At 36.3% G+C, this 19964-nt stretch overlaps 1 protein-coding gene across 9 annotated transcripts in view; it reads right to left on the reverse strand.

Moving 5' to 3' along the window:
* Positions 1 to 2985: 2985 nt before the first annotated feature.
* The window catches only part of ATOSA (atos homolog A), a 90077-nt gene continuing 73098 nt past the window's right edge, over positions 2986 to 19964 (reverse strand). For 4 of the 9 annotated variants that reach the window (XM_046654813.1, XM_046654814.1, XM_046654811.1 and 1 more), the window contains exons 9-13: positions 19191 to 19299; positions 13765 to 13923; positions 8780 to 8848; positions 6309 to 6508; positions 2986 to 3568 (exon numbers count right to left, since the gene is read on the reverse strand). In XM_046654813.1, the coding sequence (XP_046510769.1) occupies positions 3415 to 3568; positions 6309 to 6508; positions 8780 to 8848; positions 13765 to 13923; positions 19191 to 19299 (691 nt within the window). In that variant the 3' untranslated portion in view covers positions 2986 to 3414. Of the gene's footprint in view, positions 3569 to 3594; positions 4425 to 6308; positions 6509 to 8684; positions 8849 to 13764; positions 13924 to 15293; positions 16044 to 19190; positions 19300 to 19964 lie in introns of those variants that run through there. The other 5 variants (XM_046654816.1, XM_046654815.1, XM_046654817.1 and 2 more) reach the window with 4 other exon arrangements.

Here is a 19964-nt window from a genome sequence, read left to right on the forward strand (position 1 = left end):
TAGAAGAGGAAAATTTTGAATGAATTAAAAAGAACAATAAACAGCGGGTTCTGAAAGAGACTTTTAAAACTTACCTTTAAAAATCTCATATTTACCACAATGTATTCCTAAAACTTCCCTCAACTATTTGCATGCCTTCTGATAGTATACAAAGTTGAATGGCCTCTGAGTTGCTTTAGAACATTTCTTCCTAGTCTGTGTTTTAATGTCTTTTTTCCCTCTAATAATTAATAGGCAGTGCCTTATTATATATCTCCACTTAGAGCAAATTACCAACTTTATTTCCAAGAATATTGATGCAAATTATATTTTAATGCCAGGCCACAATTACTAGTGGAAAAAAGGATGAAAAAAGAGGCAAAATGCCAGTGTGGAAGAGTGCAAAAGACATAGATTTGAATCCTGGATCTTCCACTTACTGACAGCGTGACCTTGGGCAAGCTCTTCAAGCCTCCTTTTCTTTCATTGTAGAATATACTCATACTCTCTCTGAAGTAGGGCTTTAAGTATTAAATAACATAAATTCCTTACAGAGCCTGGCACATAGTAGGCATTCATACGTTCTCTTCCTCCTCCCACAGTGTCCAAGTTTAAGACTTTTATCTCCCACAGATAATCCATGACGGGGTAGAATGGGCCGATTCCAATGTCACACAGCGAAGGTCTTAGGGATTGAGAGTGAATTCCTACCCTCATGAAAAGCCTACTTCCCGTCTGGACTGATCCTGTGTCCCTAAGTCTAGCAGGGCATATGGAATGTTATACGCCAAAATCTTAACAGCTATAGCCTCTGTAAAGTGACAGCTAGAAGGGCAGACAGAGGGAGAGACTCTCACATTTACTTTATAATGTAGTGTGAAAATGTTTTCATGATAAACATGCATTACCGAAATTTTAAAAATTAAATTTAAAAGAGAATCACTGCTTTATTCACAAAACTAATGAGGGAAGAGTAGGGATTCCAAGGATGAAGTCTGTGGAGAAATTTTTCCCTTTCTTTAGCCCTCTGTTGGGTACCTTCGAGCCAGTCCCCATTTCCTCACTAATATTTTTCATTCTCAAATGATAAGAAAACTTCCAAAAACTTTCTGCAGGTTATTTCTGACCTGGAGTTCCTTTTTAAAGGAAGTTATCAGTTACGACTCACTTTGTTAGTCTGCCAGCCCTCAGTGAGTGAGGAGATCTCTATTATCTACCACAGGTGTCACTGTTGATTGTCCCCTGGTATCTTTACCTGCATGCTAACAGTCTAGTGACATATCTATGAATATGAAGAGGAGCAATATAGGAGGTCTCAGCCTGTGACAAAAGAAGGGTAGAAAAAGAATCAGTGCAATAGAGACAGGAGCAGGGTAAGTAAGAGGAGACAGGTGCTGGGTGACTATATTTCACTGGGAAAACAACAAAGGCAAAAAAGTCCCTAAGATTTAGAGGAACAAAAAAATGCTTAGAAAGATGGAAAACCATGTACTAGAAAGAATTCTGGAAAGATCACAGTGTGGTATCCATGTAAAAAGATACCTGCATACAACATATATCACTGATTTTTGGATTACTGGAGAGGTCAAAGAAGCAATAACTTTTTTTCATTTTTTTAAAAAAAAGCATTCTGATGTTTTAACTACATGGTGTTTTCCAAGTTTTAAGTAAAATTCTCAATATTAACTTTTGTTAAATGTATAAGTGGTTCTGGATACATGCATCGAAATACTTATTCCCAGAACTTGAGGCAGAATTTAAGAAGAGAAGGCACATTAACGATACTCTCACTCCATTTTCTCAATCACACAGACCCAGGAAGGGGTGAGGATTCCTGGAGTCAGCCCCATCGGGTGCCATGAGAGCTGGGGCAACCATCCAAAGCTTTCGGGTCCCAGTCCCATGTTTCCACACAGCCTGAGATTAAGAACAAATCTTCATATAAACTTGTGCCACTGAAAACCATTTTTTTTTTTTTTTGGTTTTATGAAATATAATAGTCTTTTCTCTTTTAGTGGGTATTTTAAAAAAAACTTCTAAGAGGCGTCTTGCTGGCCACCCCAGAGCCTGCAGTCACACACTTCATCACCTGTCCAGATGCTCTTGAATAGTCTATCCATCAGCTGGGTCCAAGTTAAAGACTCGCTTCTCCCAAACTCCAGACTGCTCACCTGGTTCTACGCTCCCAGGTCTCCTGGGTCCGGCCTACTTGTGGGGTATGTATTTTCTAACTTGTACTCACAGCCTTGTCCCAGCATCTCCAGTGTTTGTGCCTTGTTTTCTGATCTACTGTTGCCCACTGTCCCTGCACAAACATCTAAAGACATTCTTCTTTCCAAGGGGGTTGGAGACAAGGCTTTTGAAATGCTCCGTCAAGTTCCCTTGCTCGGTGGTTTTCCCAGTTGCCAAATGCCGTCTATTGTGACCTTGACAAAGAAAGCGATAAACTGGGACAAGTTTCAAGACATCTTCCCCCTCCTCTTGGCAACTGTAAAGCTAGAATAGAAACTGCCTGATGGATACCAGAAATTCACTCAATCACATAAATGTCTCGTCTAAAAATAAAAGCCAAATACACGTTTCTTAGTTTTTTGCATATATTTACAATATAAATACTAATTTGTTTTCAAATTACATATTCTTTTAACAATTTGCAAAAGTTATCTAGCATGGGACAGCAATTTAATGTAGAGCCTCTGTAGTAGTGATTAAGGAAAAATAGAACTGTTTGGGGGATAAGGGATTCTAGAAAGAAAATGAATGGGCATGATGATCTGAACGTGCCAAGGGAATATGAAGCAGCCTGGTCTGCACTGCACTGCCGACACAGCGTGTTAAAGGACAGCTATGTGAGACAGCAACCTAGATGGGGCAGTGTAAAAACTAAACTTGGGAAATATAAAAAGTATACATGCTTGCATAGTGCGTTAATCTTAAAGAAGCTCAACATTTCATTCTTATTTTCAATAACTTAAATGAATAGTACTTAAAACACATCACACAAAATTAAAGACTTGTGCATATATTTCAGAGTTCAACATTAATGTCAAAAATACATAGTATGATTTTACATAGGATTTGTGCTACATTAGAACACTAGAGACAAACATCACTTGAGTATTAAGGAAACATTAAATATTAAATAACTGAGAAATAAAATGTGTAAACACTAATCTAACTGGGGGCAGGGGGCGGTTTGCTATTGCAACATGTCCAATGAAGTGGTTTCAACAGTACAAAAAGGATTAGGACATGAGTGTTTCCAGTCTACTTGGAATATGTGGATCTCATTCCAGGAATCCTTTAATAAAAACTGGTCCAGGATAACAGGAGAGGGTCCACTCTCCTGGTTGTTAATTTGGTACACTCCATTCTATGATAATTTTTACTTTCAAATTTGGGTACTGAGCAAATACTTTAAATTGTCACTCCTTATCAACATCTTGGTGAAAACTGAGGGTTTGTTGGCGATTCAGTGTACGATTTGAGTTCATATGCAGCACCGCTATCAACTTCCATTGACTTTCTAGAGAACAGGAGCCGTACATCTCTGTGGAGGTAGATCTTTCCAGATTTAGAACTCTGGAACCTAAACAAACAAAAAGGTACATCGTTTCAGGGAATGAGTCTTTAAAACAAACAACCTGAGAAAGTAAATTATGAAAGCAGGAAGAATTAATCTTGCTACAATATTAACAGTAACTCATTAACAAGATATTTAAGGTCTTATACTGCCTATTTAAGTGCCTCTGCCTTACTATTCCCTAAACACTCCACACTCCCCTCCCTCTTACAGTGCCAGAGATGCTTCTTCCTGTGAACATGGGTTTCACATGCAATCCTACTTTTCATCCCTGACCCCACAGCATGCGCACCCTTCCTCATCTACACCGTCAAGTTTCAGTTCACATCAGCCAATTATACTACACTTGGGCTTTGCAGCCCTAGCATCTTCTAGCTGCACAGACTGACCCATTTCATGCAACTTGCACTCCCATAATTTTGAGTGGATTAGCATGGATTCCACACTTGAAAAGTGACCACAGAAAATAATTAAGTTTTGAGGACAATCATAGGAGGAGAAAGGACTGCTATCATCAGTAGTGGCTAGCTAAATAAAATCATTAAAAATCAAGAGAAAAGTTAGCAGTGAAATGAAAAGTTATCAAAACTGAATATGGAACTGTTTCTGTCCCCTGCTAATATCTACAGCATAATACAGGGGGCTGGGGTCTTCAACTGTACAAACTTATCTGGCATAGAGTCAAACACACCTTGCAGTGCTAATTTCTCTGTTTTCCCCTCGGCATCGCAGAAATACTCTCTGGGTTTGTGGATTTTATTCCTAAATTAGCTGAAAGATCTGATGGTCAGTTGTATAAATGAAAGCAGACCTCTGACTGGCTCACTCTTCTGTTCTTGCTGAAGTTTTTCCCCTTCTCAATCTGAAGGAGAACAAGGTGAGCTTTGGGAAGCATACCGTGACTCCCAAAGAGGTTTCTTTACAGCACCTAAAGTATCTAATCATTATATGGGAATCATAAAAGCAGATTTTTACTTTGGTGAATCTTGGTTACACATGGTTAAGGGTCGTTAAACTTCAAGAGGAATGGTGCCAAACGGATGTTTAGAGGGTTGAATCTTCCTAGGTTGGGCTGGGAGCTATTCTTATAGTCTGCTGTTTCATACCATTTCTCTTTTAAAGTCTTCCAAGTCTGTTTTTGGTAGACTTTTCATTCCCACAATCTGTGTCACATTCCCCACGAGGTCATATCAGGCAGTGTAAAGTTGGGTTTAAATACATTGTGCTGGTTCAACATGTCCTTAGGATGCAGAACACCAGGCAGAAGACCCCAAGGTAACAGCACCCATTAGGCAGTGCTACGGGGGCATCTAATTAACTTAACAGACTTTTTCAATATGGGACTTGAGTGTACAGCTCACTCCTTATTCTCTCCAGACCACCACTGCAAGGCAGATCTATGGAAAGAGAGCTGGCGGTTACCATCAGTAACCAATTAAAGAGGTCCTCTGCCTGGGCCCTGGATGAAAGGTGCTTCCTCCTGATGAACAGGGCTCCTTGGAGTAAGGAATTAGGCTAAGATGAATTACTATCACTGATGTGACTGAGGACTTGCTGTGAAAGGCACCAGAAAATTATTAGGAACAGAGTTACAGACAAAAGGCTATTAAGCGCTCTCTTACTCAAATGACTTGCTTGTTGATCCTGAGAGCTACAATAGGATTTCAGGGCTGAAACCTTACCCCAGGATGCTGGCAACTTGGACCTCAAGGGCAAACAAATGATTTCTCACAACCTAGAGCTGTGAGCTGGGTAGTAAAAGTTAGAGGAAAAGATAGTTCTGATGGAATCACTACACTACAAGCTCTCTGAGAACAGAGATTTTTTCACTGCTATTTCCCTAGTGCCTGGAAGCATGCCTGACACATAAATATTTGTTGAATGAATGAATGAACTTCCCTGTCCTACACAGCAGCCACTAGCCACACGTGGCTATCGAGAACTTGAAATGTGGCTAGTTCAAGTTCAGTTGTGCTGTTAGTGTAAAATACATACTTGAATTCAAGGATTTAGTACAACAAAACAATGTAAAATATCTCATTGATAATTTTTATATTGATTATATACTCAAATTATAACATTTGGATATATTGGGTTAAATAAAATGTATTGGTTTTTCCTGTTTCTTATTACTTTGTTATGTGTCTGCTAGAAAATATAGAACCACATATATGGCTCATATTACAATTCTATCGGACAGCATTGGTTTAGAAAATGTATTTCACTACCCCAGATATATCAGCATTTGTTTTGATATAAAACATTTTACATTACACAGCTATAAATTCTAGTAACAATGACTGCAGGAAGATGTGCCGTGTGTTTTCTGCCTCTTGGCACATCACCAAGAGTTTCCGAGCTAAGCAAAGTCCAAGGAGCACCGGTCTAGTTAGAGTGACAGTTTTTTAAAATTAGCTAAAACTTTTAGGATTGTTGTTCTTTTTCTTCCCGTAAGATTGGCACCTGAGCTAACATCTGTTGCTATTCTTCTATTTTTTTTTTCTTCTTCTCCCCAAAGCCCCCCGTACACAGTTGTATGTTCTAGTTGTGAGTGCCTCTGGTTGTGCTATGTGGGATGCCGCCTCCGCACAGCCTGATGAGCGGGACCACGTGCACCTGGGATCCGAACCGGCGAAACCCTGGGCCACCGAAGCAGAGTGTGCAAACTTAACCACTTGGCCATAGGGCTGGCCCCTAGAATTGTTCTTCTAAACTAATGTATTTTCACATTCATTCGAAACATTACCTCAGATGTATGAGGTAGCGTAATAACCGTTCTTCTGTATGTCGGATGTTCTCTTTATTAACACTTCTCTTCATTTCTTGTTTAACAGGTACAGAAAAAGTTCTTTGTCGTAGGAATGTCTGATGATTGGCTGGCATATCTCGTAAGTCATATATCACAACAAACATCTTCACCACAGTCTTATTAGGATTAAATAAGGTCTGAAGAAACAATACAGAAATGATTCTTTAAAAACAGTGATTTGTTGATTTGACTCAAAATGATTGTGCCAATATTAAAATAGGTTTTTTAATAATAAGGTAATCCCAGTGGATATGTCAGTTTTGGGACTAAAGTTAATAAAATTTCAGAAGTTTATGGAATAATATCCAATATTTTTAAAAACAGTTCAATTAAATTTTTTATTTCACAATAATCCTGTAACAAATCAAAATCTTTAGTCACAAATTTCATATTAATAATAGCCAATAAACCTTTACTCCTTGTTCAGATTTTAAGAAATAGTTCCACTACATTAAGCAAAATACACTTTCACTGGGTTAAAACATTCAGTTCAATTATTTCAAACATTAACTTCATTAAAGTGTATCAATTGCAAAGTTCTCAAAATAGAATTTTAATTTTCCTCACATTTTAATGATGAATAAAGAGAATTTTTTAAAAATAAAAGCTTGGTAAAAGTAGACTTTTGGTATTTTAGGTACATATGGTTGTGTAAAATTAAAAATATTTTCTCAAAAAAGAGATCTTTTCCTACTTGGAATATTTTCCAAGTTTAGAAAATACAGTTCATTATTATTAGTTACAAAGATGGCTAAGTAAAATTTCAAAAACTGCAGTGACACTAGACTTTTTTTAATCATCAATATCATAATAGACCAAACTATGTATCCTTAGTGAAGGCTAAATTAAATTCAATTGATACTTGGCTATGAATAATCCAAGGAATATTATTTTTAAAAGTATTAATTTTTAAACAAAATCCCAAGCTGCTGATCTGACTTTAACCAAATTACCAACACATCAATAGGTAACTTGGTGCCCATGCTTTCAGAAGCTCATCCGTGGCACTGGACATCACTCACTGAATCAAAATGAGAAATATATCAATATTATGATCCACTTTTTGAAATCTAGTGAGTCTTAAAAGATTAAGGCTAATACATTCAACAACCGCAACAACTAGCAAGCCAGGAGTTCAAACCATGTTTACACATAATTAAACTATAGAAGGAATGAAAGACATACCCAAATCTCAGATTTAAAATTAACCATTAAAGTTGGCAGTCCTCAAACAAGAGGTGAATGTGCTGCCTCTGGGTTTACGCCTCATTATTATGACAAGTGACAGTTAGCTTTCCAGTGACCCACACTTACTCATGAGCTACACAGCCAGAGGCAAGAGAATACAAGATCATCACTCTTTTAGTTCAAGAAATCCATTCAACATAAAAATCTTACTTTAATATGTAGTTATTCTTCCTCAATAAAATTTATATAAATGTATATATGGCAACATACACACACATCGATATTGCATAGTACTGTGTTTCATTCCTGTGTGATGTGAAGTAAACAAACGTGCAGACTCCTTGCTGTACTGGACAATGGTGATGAGTCAAAGTGGTCTGGCCAAGCACTGATCACACTGAGGCCGAAGGTCATAAAACGGCTTGTTGAATTAGACTAGATACTGAGTGTATGTAGAACTCGGGTAGACTTTTTTTTTTTAATTTCAGCTTTATTGAGGTATAATTGACAAATATCAGCTAAACTCTTTTCAGTCTGCAAGAGCCAACTCTGTAATAGACTTCTGGGCTTGCGGGATTATCCTGGGTCCGACTTGGAGATGAACTCAGTCACAAACTGGCCTTGATATCAAATTATTCTTCTGAGAACTCTAGACCAAGGATGACGAAGGACTGCTCTGGGCTAGAAGAATTCTCCTGAGCCTAAACTAGATCAACACCCAGACCAAAAGGAAAGACGTCTTCTCTACCCTGACACATGTCAGACTACATTTCTGATTTGTATAACTAACTCCTTAGATCAATTTTAGAAATTATTACACTAGGGGCGATATAATTTTGCTTCCCAAGTTTCCTGCCAAAGCAATACTAACATTTGGGGTCTCCTTTTAAATAGGTCAATCTAAACCTAGCTTATTAGATGAAATAGAAGGCACTGGTAATGCTAGGCTCTAATTACATTGAAAATAGCTCTATTTAAGTTATGTAAACTGTCATATACTATTTCTCTAAAGCATTCACCTTGATTAGCTTATTAATGCTTTCCTTTTATGGAGGTCCCCAAATGGTCATTCCTGGGGCAGAGCAGGGAAACTCCAAACAAAGCTGCAGCCCCACTGTTACTTACCAAAGTTGTTGCAGCAGCAGTAGCAGGAGAAAGGGCTAAGTTCTATATGTATGTGAGAGAATGATTATTGCAATTGTAGGCTATAAAACACATACCACTTGTATTGTTCCTGAAGGAGGTACTCGATAACCCCTTTTACCAAGGGACTCTAAAGTAATCACACCCTTGAAATAAAAGAAGACAAATTGAGTACAAACTGACATATATGTATATAAAGACTAAAATAAGAATAATAAATCATGTAATTACTAAGATTTCACAACGTATGAAAAAACATTCATTAATTCTATTGAATTAATAGGGAAACATTCTATGAGTATGAAATAGTGACAGGCCCACCCGTAAGGAAATAATTTGCTGTTCTTCCTGGAGATGCTGCAATAAATAATATAATATAATATAAAATAATATAATATAATAATATATAAGATCAATAGCCATACTGCTTGAAATTTCTACTATGATATAAGATACAGAAGGAAGAAGTTCCTTAACTAAAAAGGAAATAAAGGGAGATGATAGGATTATTCCCTTGTATCATGTGGGAGAAGGGAAATGAAGAGGTAAAACAATTTATTGGTTTTAAGTCAGTGAGTTAAGTTATATAAATGGATTTTGACTAGAGACAGACCAGCATCATCAGCATCACCTGTGAACTTGTTAGAAATGCAGAATTTCTGGTTTCTCCCCAGACCTAGCAAATCGAATCTGCATTTCAACAAGATTCGTACATTAAAGTTTGAGCAGCACTGCTGCACTATAAAAGTAGTTTCTGAGAAGGATGTTCCCATCACTGCAGAAGTCCAAACAATGGGAAACAAGTTTGGAAGGGAAGCTAAGATTGACTATGTGAGAGTTTCTCAATAACCAGGACGACCAAATGACTACAGGTGGTGACTGTAACACTTAATTCTTCAATAGCTTTAAGACACAAAGCCTGGTTCAGTTGTTTTAACTGGGCTAATAGTTTTCTTTTGAGTAGTTAGGTCGTTAAGTAGAGCGCTTGCATGCTCTACATTTTATATCCCATCATTTTATGCTGTACATGCCAAAACATGTCACACTTATGTAAAAGTAAATATAAAACAGGAGCATCCCATTAGGCAACATCTCTGTTGGGTCTGACAGACAGAGCAGGGTTGCAAATAAAAAGTAGTGGACAAAGGTAAAAGGGAGAACCAGACTCCGACATGGGAATACCCCAATTCCAAGTGAACAGCGCTTGACCCGACTATTAAATCAACAAATTAACATTGGGAAATGTTCATGGAAATGGGCCCTGAAAAGACATATGTGGTTCTTAACAAATCTGACTTATCACATGGGCATTTAAAGCATGAAAACAGCATATTAACAAACTGCATCCCTAACCAAAACAATGAAGTTTGAACAATTTCTCTCTTACAATCTGCTCTATATGAAGAATGCTATGGTATAGGATGCCCCTCTTCTTCCTAGTCCAGAAAGAAAAAGTCAACTATATCTAAATAGTAGTTACCTTTATAGTCACATTGCTATAGGCAATACATCACTGTTTTTCCGTGCCACCCTTCCCTAAATATGTATAGGAAAAATGGTGAGGCAAAAACTACTACCAACCGTATACCTATTTCCTTTAATACATAACAGTTCTGATAGTTTTTAGAACATGATAAGAGTAACTAAATCAATTTATAAAGACAGAATATAGATTTTTTTTAACTTTAAAGTTCAAGGCAACACTTTACAACAATTCCTAAGCAATGTCAGACCAGTAGCGGCATTGGCAAATGAGGAATTTTAGAAAGGGGTTGAGAATTACTTGGAATTTTATTCATATTATTAAATTTATTATTATTTATTATTGTAATTTCATTATTTTAGTGGGTCAGCATATTAATATTTCTACCTAGAAAAAGTTATTGCATTTAACATAAAGAATAAAAATACATTTTCTTCTCATATTTTAGGATGGAATAGAAAGGTTAAAATAAACTAAATTGGGTCAAAATCATATACAAAATCTCCTCAAAGTATTGTGGAATAGAGAGTATGCAAAGCTTAGTAAAACTAAAAGAAGTTTATCTTAATTTGGTTAATTATAAACAGAAGAAAATAATATATGGTTCTTTAATATGATGATAATGCAAGTCATACCACGAATTTGCCACTGGCACACCTGCTTTAAAACTTTCTGCCTGGTTCCAACCATGCAACAGTTCCTAAACAGTGAAATGTTGTCATATTATATAATGCTTAGAAAACATTTTTACCACTGACTCCCAATTGGAGAGAGAGATTATATGGCTTTGAGTTAATCTTTAAGGAATTATTTAATAAAAAGTCCAACACCACAAAGACACATTTTCTGTGCTAAGATTTTCCTTTGTGAGTCATTTGGATAATCTGTGATAAGAAGTCCCAAGGTCATTATTAGAGTAACAAATAGGAGTTCTGGTGTCTCAGCTCTGCTGGTCTGTAATAGGTGTTAGCTTTTTTTTTTTTTTTGGAAGATTAGCCCTGAGCTAACATCTGCCGCCAATCTTCCTCTTTTTGCTGAGGAAGACTGGCTCTGAGCTAACATCTGTGCCCATCTTCCTCTACTTTATATGTGGGACACCTTCCACAGCATGGTTTGACAAGTGGTCCTAGGTCCGCACCTGGGATCTGAACCAGCAAACCCCGAACGCCGAACTGGAATGTGCGAACTTAACCTAAGCTGCACTACTGGTCTGGCCCCAGGAATATGTATTATCTTACCAAAACATAATCAGCCCTTTGAAAACAGACTAAACTACCAAAATATAAGGCTCTCTGAAGAACAAGATTAATTTTATTAATTTACAGTAGGAAAGATTTGTGGTCTAAGGTTTGGACTGGGTCAGCTGCAAAGGAAACCCATTTTATTTAGTAAACCAACTTAGAAAAAAAATTACATAATGGAAAGTTTATTGAAGAATATTATCAGAGAAAAGTCAGAGATTCTTAAAGGATAGGCTAACTCAACTTAGTATCCTGATTTAATCTCTTTCCAACATCTACTTAAAATCTGTAATCAATTTCATGTACTTTCTGGAGACAAAGTGACAAAATCCTTTATCTCTCTTCTTTTTTTTTTTTGAGGAAGATTAGCCCTGAGCTAACATCTGCTGCCAATCCTCCTTTTGCTGAGGAAGACTGGCCCTGAGCTAACATCCGTGCCCATCTTCCTCTACTTTATATGTGGGATGCCTACCACAGTATGGCTTGACAAGCAGTGCCATGTCCACAGCCAGGATCTGAACCGGTGAACCCCAGGCCACCGAGAAGCAGAACATGCGATCTTAACCTCCATGCCACCGGGCCAGCCCAAAACCCTTTAATCTCTTAATCCTTCATTTTCTTAGATGTCAACCAAAGTCAAAGATTAATGCTGTTTTGCTCTTTTAAAGCACAGTTCAAATTACCTCTTACTCATGAATTTCACTCAAACATATTTATTTGAGCTGATTTTTAGCTAACTCACTGTTGTATCTTGTTTCTAAGCCATCCTAATGGTCCTCAGGGACTCTACACTAATGACAGATTACAGTACTTGAGACCTTATCTTTCCATTCTCGACTTCTACGTGCCAATGGTGTACGTGAAGCTGAGGAGACTTCCTGAGGTCCTGGTGAAGCATAACGGGCATCGTTACAGCTGTATTCCAATGTTGTGAACATTCCAGTATGATACACATTGATTCTGATACTGAACTTATCTCACTGATACTTCCCATTTTATTAATTATCCAAAATTGGCAGTTATTTTTCCAAAATTATACTGGAAAAGTGGATATATCTTCTATGGTAAATGAAAAACAGGTGATTTATGTGATAACTGGGCAGGTTTGTGAAGGAGTGGGCCTCTGTTTTTGATAACAACCAATGTTGTACATCTTTATGATTATGACCCACAAGTATAAATATTATTGGGAAAAGAAAACTTTAAATAAATGAGCAGACACCCCTAGGCCTTTTTCTATCAAAGAATGAAACATTGATCAGGCTCTTGACTGAAGTTTTCACGCTTACAATGGAGTAAGGCTAAATAACCTTTCGTGAACAAACTGGACTAATAATGAATGGGCTATATTTAGGTCCCTAAAAAAGTATGACTTCCCTACCTCTGTTGTTTCTCAATTACATAGAATTCCCTTTCACAATTTTTACCAATAACAAAAGACACTGTTACTAATGTCCTTGAAAACCTAGAAAGTGGGAGAAAGGGATATTAGGAGAGAAAGCAATTGGGCCAGGTGGTAAGCTAGGAAATTCCAGGGAGACCAAAGCTGTCTATTTCTACATCTATTGCAATTTGTATTCCTCAAAGGAAGACCTAACATGAAAACTCAGATCTGACTCCATATTTGATACCATCACCGTAAAGTATAGACTTGCATTGCTAGCCACTTCCTCCCTCTTTGTCTTCTGGAAAAGGGCAGATACTAATCCTACACCAAAACTTGGTATCATTTTTGCAGTTGAAAGCTTATTTTATCCTCAATCCATTGGAATAAAAAGTGCTCAAAACTGTGCTCTAATTCCCCTTAGCTATCTTGTTCTCCACTGAAACATTAGCATGGAGTCAGAAATAGCCAGTATTCTAAAGAGTCATGGGATTAGGAAAAAAATGGTCCAAAGACAAACCAAACAGGAGAAAGGGGGTAAAAGGGCCTCACCGAAGGCTTAAGTCACCAAACTTTCACCTGTACTCTACTGAGATGAGGATCACATGTGAAGGGAACCCTTGTGGCACAGTGAACACTTGAGAATTTGTGTGAACTTAGCAAGATATGGAATTACAATGTTTTACCATTTTTTTCAAATCACAGAGAAAACACTAAATTTTCAGCACCATCTTCAAATGCAAAAGAAAATATCTATTGTTACAGCAAGCTCAGAAAGAAGGTGTAAGGTAACCTTTCAACTTTCAATTTCAACTTTCCTGCAATTTTCTCTTAGGAAATGCTTTGGATTTTCAAGCATTGTGTCAAAGCAGTCCTAAATCTCTTTAAACTTAAAGATACTTGTTAATAAGTTGGTTGATTTTAGCAGAAAAAGACAATTTAAAAAATACTTGCCATATAAGGAGAGGGAGCATTATCATCTGAAACACTGTAGAACGACACTTCAACTGGAAGAGTCAAATGCGTGGGGCAGAAAACACCACTTGCCCCTACCTCGGCAGTAAAACCATCAACAATGCCGAGAGGATCTAAACGATAGTTCAAGACAGATTCCTGGAAGACAAAATAATTTTTAAGAAATGAATTAAAAAGGTAACACATTCATTATGTTTTCTATTTAAAGAAATACATTACTATGCTTTCTGGCACTAGAGAAGTGGTTGCTACCATCGCCACGCCCTCATTTCGGGTGTCCATCTGACCTGAAATCAACCCCTCCCCCTTCAATCTACCATCCCATAAAGTTTGGCCTTCTCTCACTATTCCAACCCATGCTGAACTCTCCTTGAACTTCAACATTAGTTAGACCTAATTGTGTAATATGTTATTCTTATCTCTGTAAATAAAAATATGCTCTACCAGAGCAGGTATAACAGCAGAGATTTTCTTATCCCTCGCAGTGCTTATTCATGATGCTGGCCACAGAGAAAACAGTCGAAAACTTGCTAACACATCATATACAGAAGTTCCACCAAAAGATAAAGCCATTTCTAACTTGAACTGAGAAATAGTTGCTTCTTAAAAAAATACTGCTGGGGCCAGCCCAGTGACGTAGTGGTTAAGTTTGCTCACTCCGCTTTGGCAGCCTGGGGTTCGTGGGTTAGGATCCTAGGAGCGGACCTACACACTGCTCATCAGGCCATGCTGTGGTGGCCTCCCATGTACAAAATAGAGGAAGACTGGTACAGATGTTAGCTCAAGGCCAGTCTTCCTCAACAATAACAACAAAAATATTTCCAATCAAAATTTTCAAAAAAAAAAAAAAAAACCTGTTTTATGTGACATGTTTTATTGTTTAGTTTCACTTAAAAAACAGTAAATGTTCATTACAAAAAAAATTAAAAGTACAGAAGCGCAAACAGTAGAGAAGCTCTTTATTCATTTCTCCCAAGGTTCCTTGCTGGGATAACCACTTTAACAATTTAGTATTTACCTTTCCAGGTATAAAAAACATTTTAAACCTTTCGTAAGCTCTCTTTTTTAGACATATAGCAACACATATATGCATATTTCATGAAATGTGAGTAGCATTTCTTTGATTTGGTCATTCTTTGAAAAGAAAACACTGCAAGCCCTCATGAGTCTAGTGGTCTGTGTACTCTAAATTTGAAATAGTGACACAAGCAATTCTAAAGTCCCCTGGTCAAACAGATAAGACCAAGAGACCTATGTTACAACCAACCTTCTTTATTCTCCTCCTGCTCCTCAAGCAATCCAATCCATAGCCTGTTGATTTGACCTCTCAGTCTCATGGCCTTGGCTCTCTCCTCCACCATCACTAACTTAGCTCAGATCCTTACAACCTCTCCTCCGAACAAATGCAACATCTTCTAATAGTCATTCCATCTCTGGTGTATCCTCTGTATTACTGAGAGTTGTTTTTCTTTTCTTTTCTTTTTTTTTTAAAGTCTTATGTCACTCACCAGGTTAAAAACTTGGTTTCCTGCTGTCTATAGGATGAAGTCAAATCTTCACAGCATGGCATCTAAACCCCTTCCTACCTTTCTTGCCTCATCTCTCCCCACTTGCACACGAAGTCTCACGCTCCAGTTCCAATTGATGCTTTCCAACATCACCATGTTCTTTTACTACCTTTGCACATGTAGTTCCCTCTGTCTAGAATCCCTTGCCACTCCCTACACAAATTTACTTGGCAAATGCTACTCATCCTTTGTAACCAAGCTCAAGTGACAGTTCCTCAGTAAAGCTTTCCTCAATTCCTTTAGCAGAGAGAGTGGATATATGAGGACTGAGGAAACTTCTGCCACAGTACTAATTACTTGCTTTTATAAATTATTTACATCTCCAGTAGATCGTAAATTTCTCTAAGGCAAAAATCGTAATCATTTAGCTTTGTATTCCTAGCATACAACATGACACATAGTAGGTACTCAATAAATGTTTCTTAAATAAGAAAAATATTCTAAAGATGTATAAAATTTACATAGTAAGAACACATACAAAAATGCTTATGGATAAGGCCAACGACCCATATTAGTTTCTCTCTTTATTCAGATTTTTGTGACTTTAAATTAATATACTAGGATGCATGCTAGGCCCTACTCAGTTCAAAACAACAAGAAAAGGAAATAAAAAGCATATAGATTACAAAGCAATAAAACTGTCCCTATTTGAAGATGATATGAGCGTCTATGTAAAAAATCCCAAAGAATCTAAAAAAAAAAATCAATAAAATTAAGTTGAGCAAGGTCATAGGCAATTATATATATGTATATATACACACACATATATACACACATATAAAATCACTTAAATATACAGCAGTGAAGAATTGGGAATTAAAAACTCTTTAAGTATAATTTACAGTATCACCAGAAAATACAAAATAATTAAATATAAATCTACAAAAATATGTCTAAGACCTGTATGCTGGAAACTACGAAACACTGATGAAAGTAACCAAAGAACAGCTAAATAAATGTGGAGATATACTGTGTTCATCTATCAAAACATTTAATATTCTTAAGATGTTAATTTTCCATAAATTGATCTATATCAACCCAATCCAAACAAAATCTTAGCAGCTCTTTTGTAGAAATAGACAAGCTAATTCTAAAATTTATATGAAGAAGGACAGGAACTAGAATAGTTAAAGCAATTTTGAGAAAGAACACCACATTAGAGGACTCACATTACCTGATGTCAAGACTGGAACAATTGCACATTCATATTCATAAAAATGAACCTTGACCATACACTTCATGTCATATATATATAATAACTCAAAACAGGTCATAGATTTAAATATAAGAGCTAAAACAATAAAACTCCTAGTACAAAAGTTTTGTGACCTTGAGGTTAGGTCAATGGTTCTCAACCAGGGGACACATGTCCACGTTCAGGGACCTTTTTGGTTGCTATGACTAAGGGCAGGGTCTTACTAGAATCTAGCGGGTAAAGCCCAAAGATTCTGCTAAACATCCTACTATGTGTAAGATAGATTCCATAACAAAGAATTATCTGGCCCAAATATCAACAGTGCCAAGGTTGAGAGGCCTTGGGTTAGGAAAAGATTTTTTAGATACAACATCAAAATCAAGATCCCTAAAAGAAAACAATAAATTGGACATCAACAAAATTAAAATCTTTTGCTCTTCAAAAGACACTTACAAAAATGTAAGTCTAAGCCTCAGACTTGGGGAAAATATTTGGAAAACATATGTGCTTACTTGGGAAAGCAAAGCTAAATGGTAAAGCACAGAAAAGAGGTTCAACAGTATTAGTCATTAGAGAAATAGAAATTAAAACCACAGTACAATAGCACTATACACCCACTGGAATGGCCCAAATTAAAAAGACTGACCATTGCAAACCTTGGCAAGGATGTGGAGGAACTAGAACTCTCAAACACTGCTGGTAGGAATTAAAAATGGTATAACTACCAGTTATAACCCAGTTTGGCAGATTCTTAAGAAGTTAAACAGACATTTACCATATGCAGACATTCCATCTTTAGGTAGTTACTAAAGAAAAATGAAAGCATATCCACACAAAAACTCATACATGAATATTCATAGCAGCTTTACTTAGCCAAAAACTGGAAATGACCCAAATGTCTAAAATCAGGTGAATAAATAAACTATGGTATGTCCATATAACAACAATAACAAGGAATGAACTCTTGATACATAGCACAACATGGACATTCTCAAAATAATGATGGTGAATGAAAGAAGCCCTTGACCTCAAAAAAGGAGTAAATAGTGAATGACTCTACTTACATAAGATTCTAGAAAATGCAAGCTATTTTATAGTGATAGAAAGCACTGGGATTCCCTCAGGTGGGAAAAATAACCTACTTCTAATGGCTGTCAATATCATGCTAGACTAAAGTGATAGAAGAAGAGAATCACAGGATGGATGAGGACAAGGTTTTTGGAGAAAACATTAAATGGTAGCAAGAAAAAGTTAATAGCTAGCCACAGAAATCAGATGGAGAGCCTTCTACTTAGGTGTTACTCTGGGTCAATGTTTCTAGACTAGAGCCCCACAAATAATGTCAAAGTATCACAATTCTCCTCAACAACATTGCAGGGTAAGGTTTTGCCCTGTTTCAGGAAACAAGACCAATGTGTCAGTTTAGCAATTTAATTCTATTCTCTCCCCCATTTTTTAATTGCCATAGAGAGTCAAATTCACTAAGTAGAATAAGTATCATCTATAATAAACTGGAGAGAGCATCAAAATCATTACAAATTAAGGAGGATCCATGGGTTGGACAGTCTCAGAACTTCCCCGTATTTCTCTACTCAAGTCATGTGAAAATGTGTGCATATCTGCACAAACAGAATCCCGTGAAAAGAACAAGGTACTGATATTTTAACGATCTTCTCTTTTCTAAAGTTTTCGCATATCAGATGCTCTCTTTTTCCCCTTATAAATTTTCTTGTGATACAAAGGTTACAGAGTACCTGACCCTCACAATGGCCTTATGCAATTTTAAATTGATGACAAAGAATAGAGAGTTCAACATCTCTGAACTGGTACCTTGAAAGTAACATGGAAAAGAGATCAACTTATCATAAAATATCTTTTCTTTTTATTTCCACTAAAATTTTGAAAGATAGCCTCAAAATTAAAATATTGCTTTCAATAAAGCATACTGTTAATATATCAAACCACAACTCCAGTAATGCTATGTAAATTAAAAATACAAATTATAAATTATTTTCCTGTAAAAAACTCACAAATTAAAATCACTTTTAAAATGTCATTTACAGGTTCACGTTTAAGGTTGTTTTCTAATTAAAGACAACTAAACCCATAATACTTGATCCCAAGTAGAAAAACGGATATTAAATAAAGTAGCACATGTATCAGAGACTCTTTACCGTTTGATTTTTTAAAAATAATCTTATTTTAGAATAGATTAAGTTTCACAGAGAAGTTGCAAATATAGTACAAAGAATCATTTGATTTTGAAACTCAACCTCCTTGATCATGAAGGGGCTGTTATCAGCCCACCATCATCCTTCCTGGGTCCCAGAGCCAATTTTACAGGGTAAGAAGGTATGATCAAGTCAATCCTCTGGCCAGAATAACCAATACCTCGAACCAACCTGATTTCACCTGAGTCCTCTCTCTCCTCTCCCAGCTACCCAATTCTAAGATGTCACTGCCAACCATTCTCCCAGCTTCACGTCTCATGGAAAGGAAAGGAAAGGAAGGAAGGGGATTTCAAGGCTCGGGAAAAACATAATCCATTCATTTATTTCCCTTTCACAAACAAATGACGTAAATGACACACTGGATCTAGGTTAAGAAAGGTCAACTCTTAAAATAGTTTCAAAGAACATTACCTCAAAATTTCCCAAGAGACTAAGGCTTGTTATAGGTGGAGCACTAGAACTCAGAAATGGTCTTTCATGAATATTTGGATCATCTGCAATATTTAAACATGGTCGAGGACTAGTAAAAAAAAAAAAAAACAACAAATCAGCAAGTAGACACATTAGCCACAATATTTTCTAATTTAGCAAGAATCTGATCAATTTTACTTAAACTACCATAATAAAATTTAATCTAATCAAATTTTAAGATATGACATATCTTGTTTAAAATTCCTGATTAGATTTTATAAATTTTCTTATAATATTTGATAAAGAATATATATAACATCCTAGAAGTTTTCAAGGTGGAATTTATAACATATCACAGTGACATCTACTGAAAATACATAATAATGCAGTCTTCTATATCAACCTGCATTTTCAGTTAAAAATGAGAATACAAAGGCAAAATTATGTGACTAAAGACTATAACGAGAATGTTATTTGTTAACATGGAACAAGTTGCCAAAGCTTTTCTGCAAAGGAGTGTAAAGCAAAGGAGGAGATGAATGACCAGAAATCTGCAAACCCACTCAAACGTTAAAACCAATGTTTTAACATTATTTATTATGACCAATGTATAGTGGCTATTCATTGTCTTACTTGCTCCCCTACCCATCCTTAGTAACTGTGTGTGTGAAATTATATTGAAAATATATATAAATAAATAAATTATATAAAAATATATATATGAAATATATATATATAAATATATATAAGTAAATAAATATATAAATATAAATA

Source organism: Equus quagga, chromosome 2 (genome assembly GCF_021613505.1).
Source record: "Equus quagga isolate Etosha38 chromosome 2, UCLA_HA_Equagga_1.0, whole genome shotgun sequence".
NCBI classification, from domain to species: Eukaryota; Metazoa; Chordata; class Mammalia; order Perissodactyla; family Equidae; genus Equus; species Equus quagga.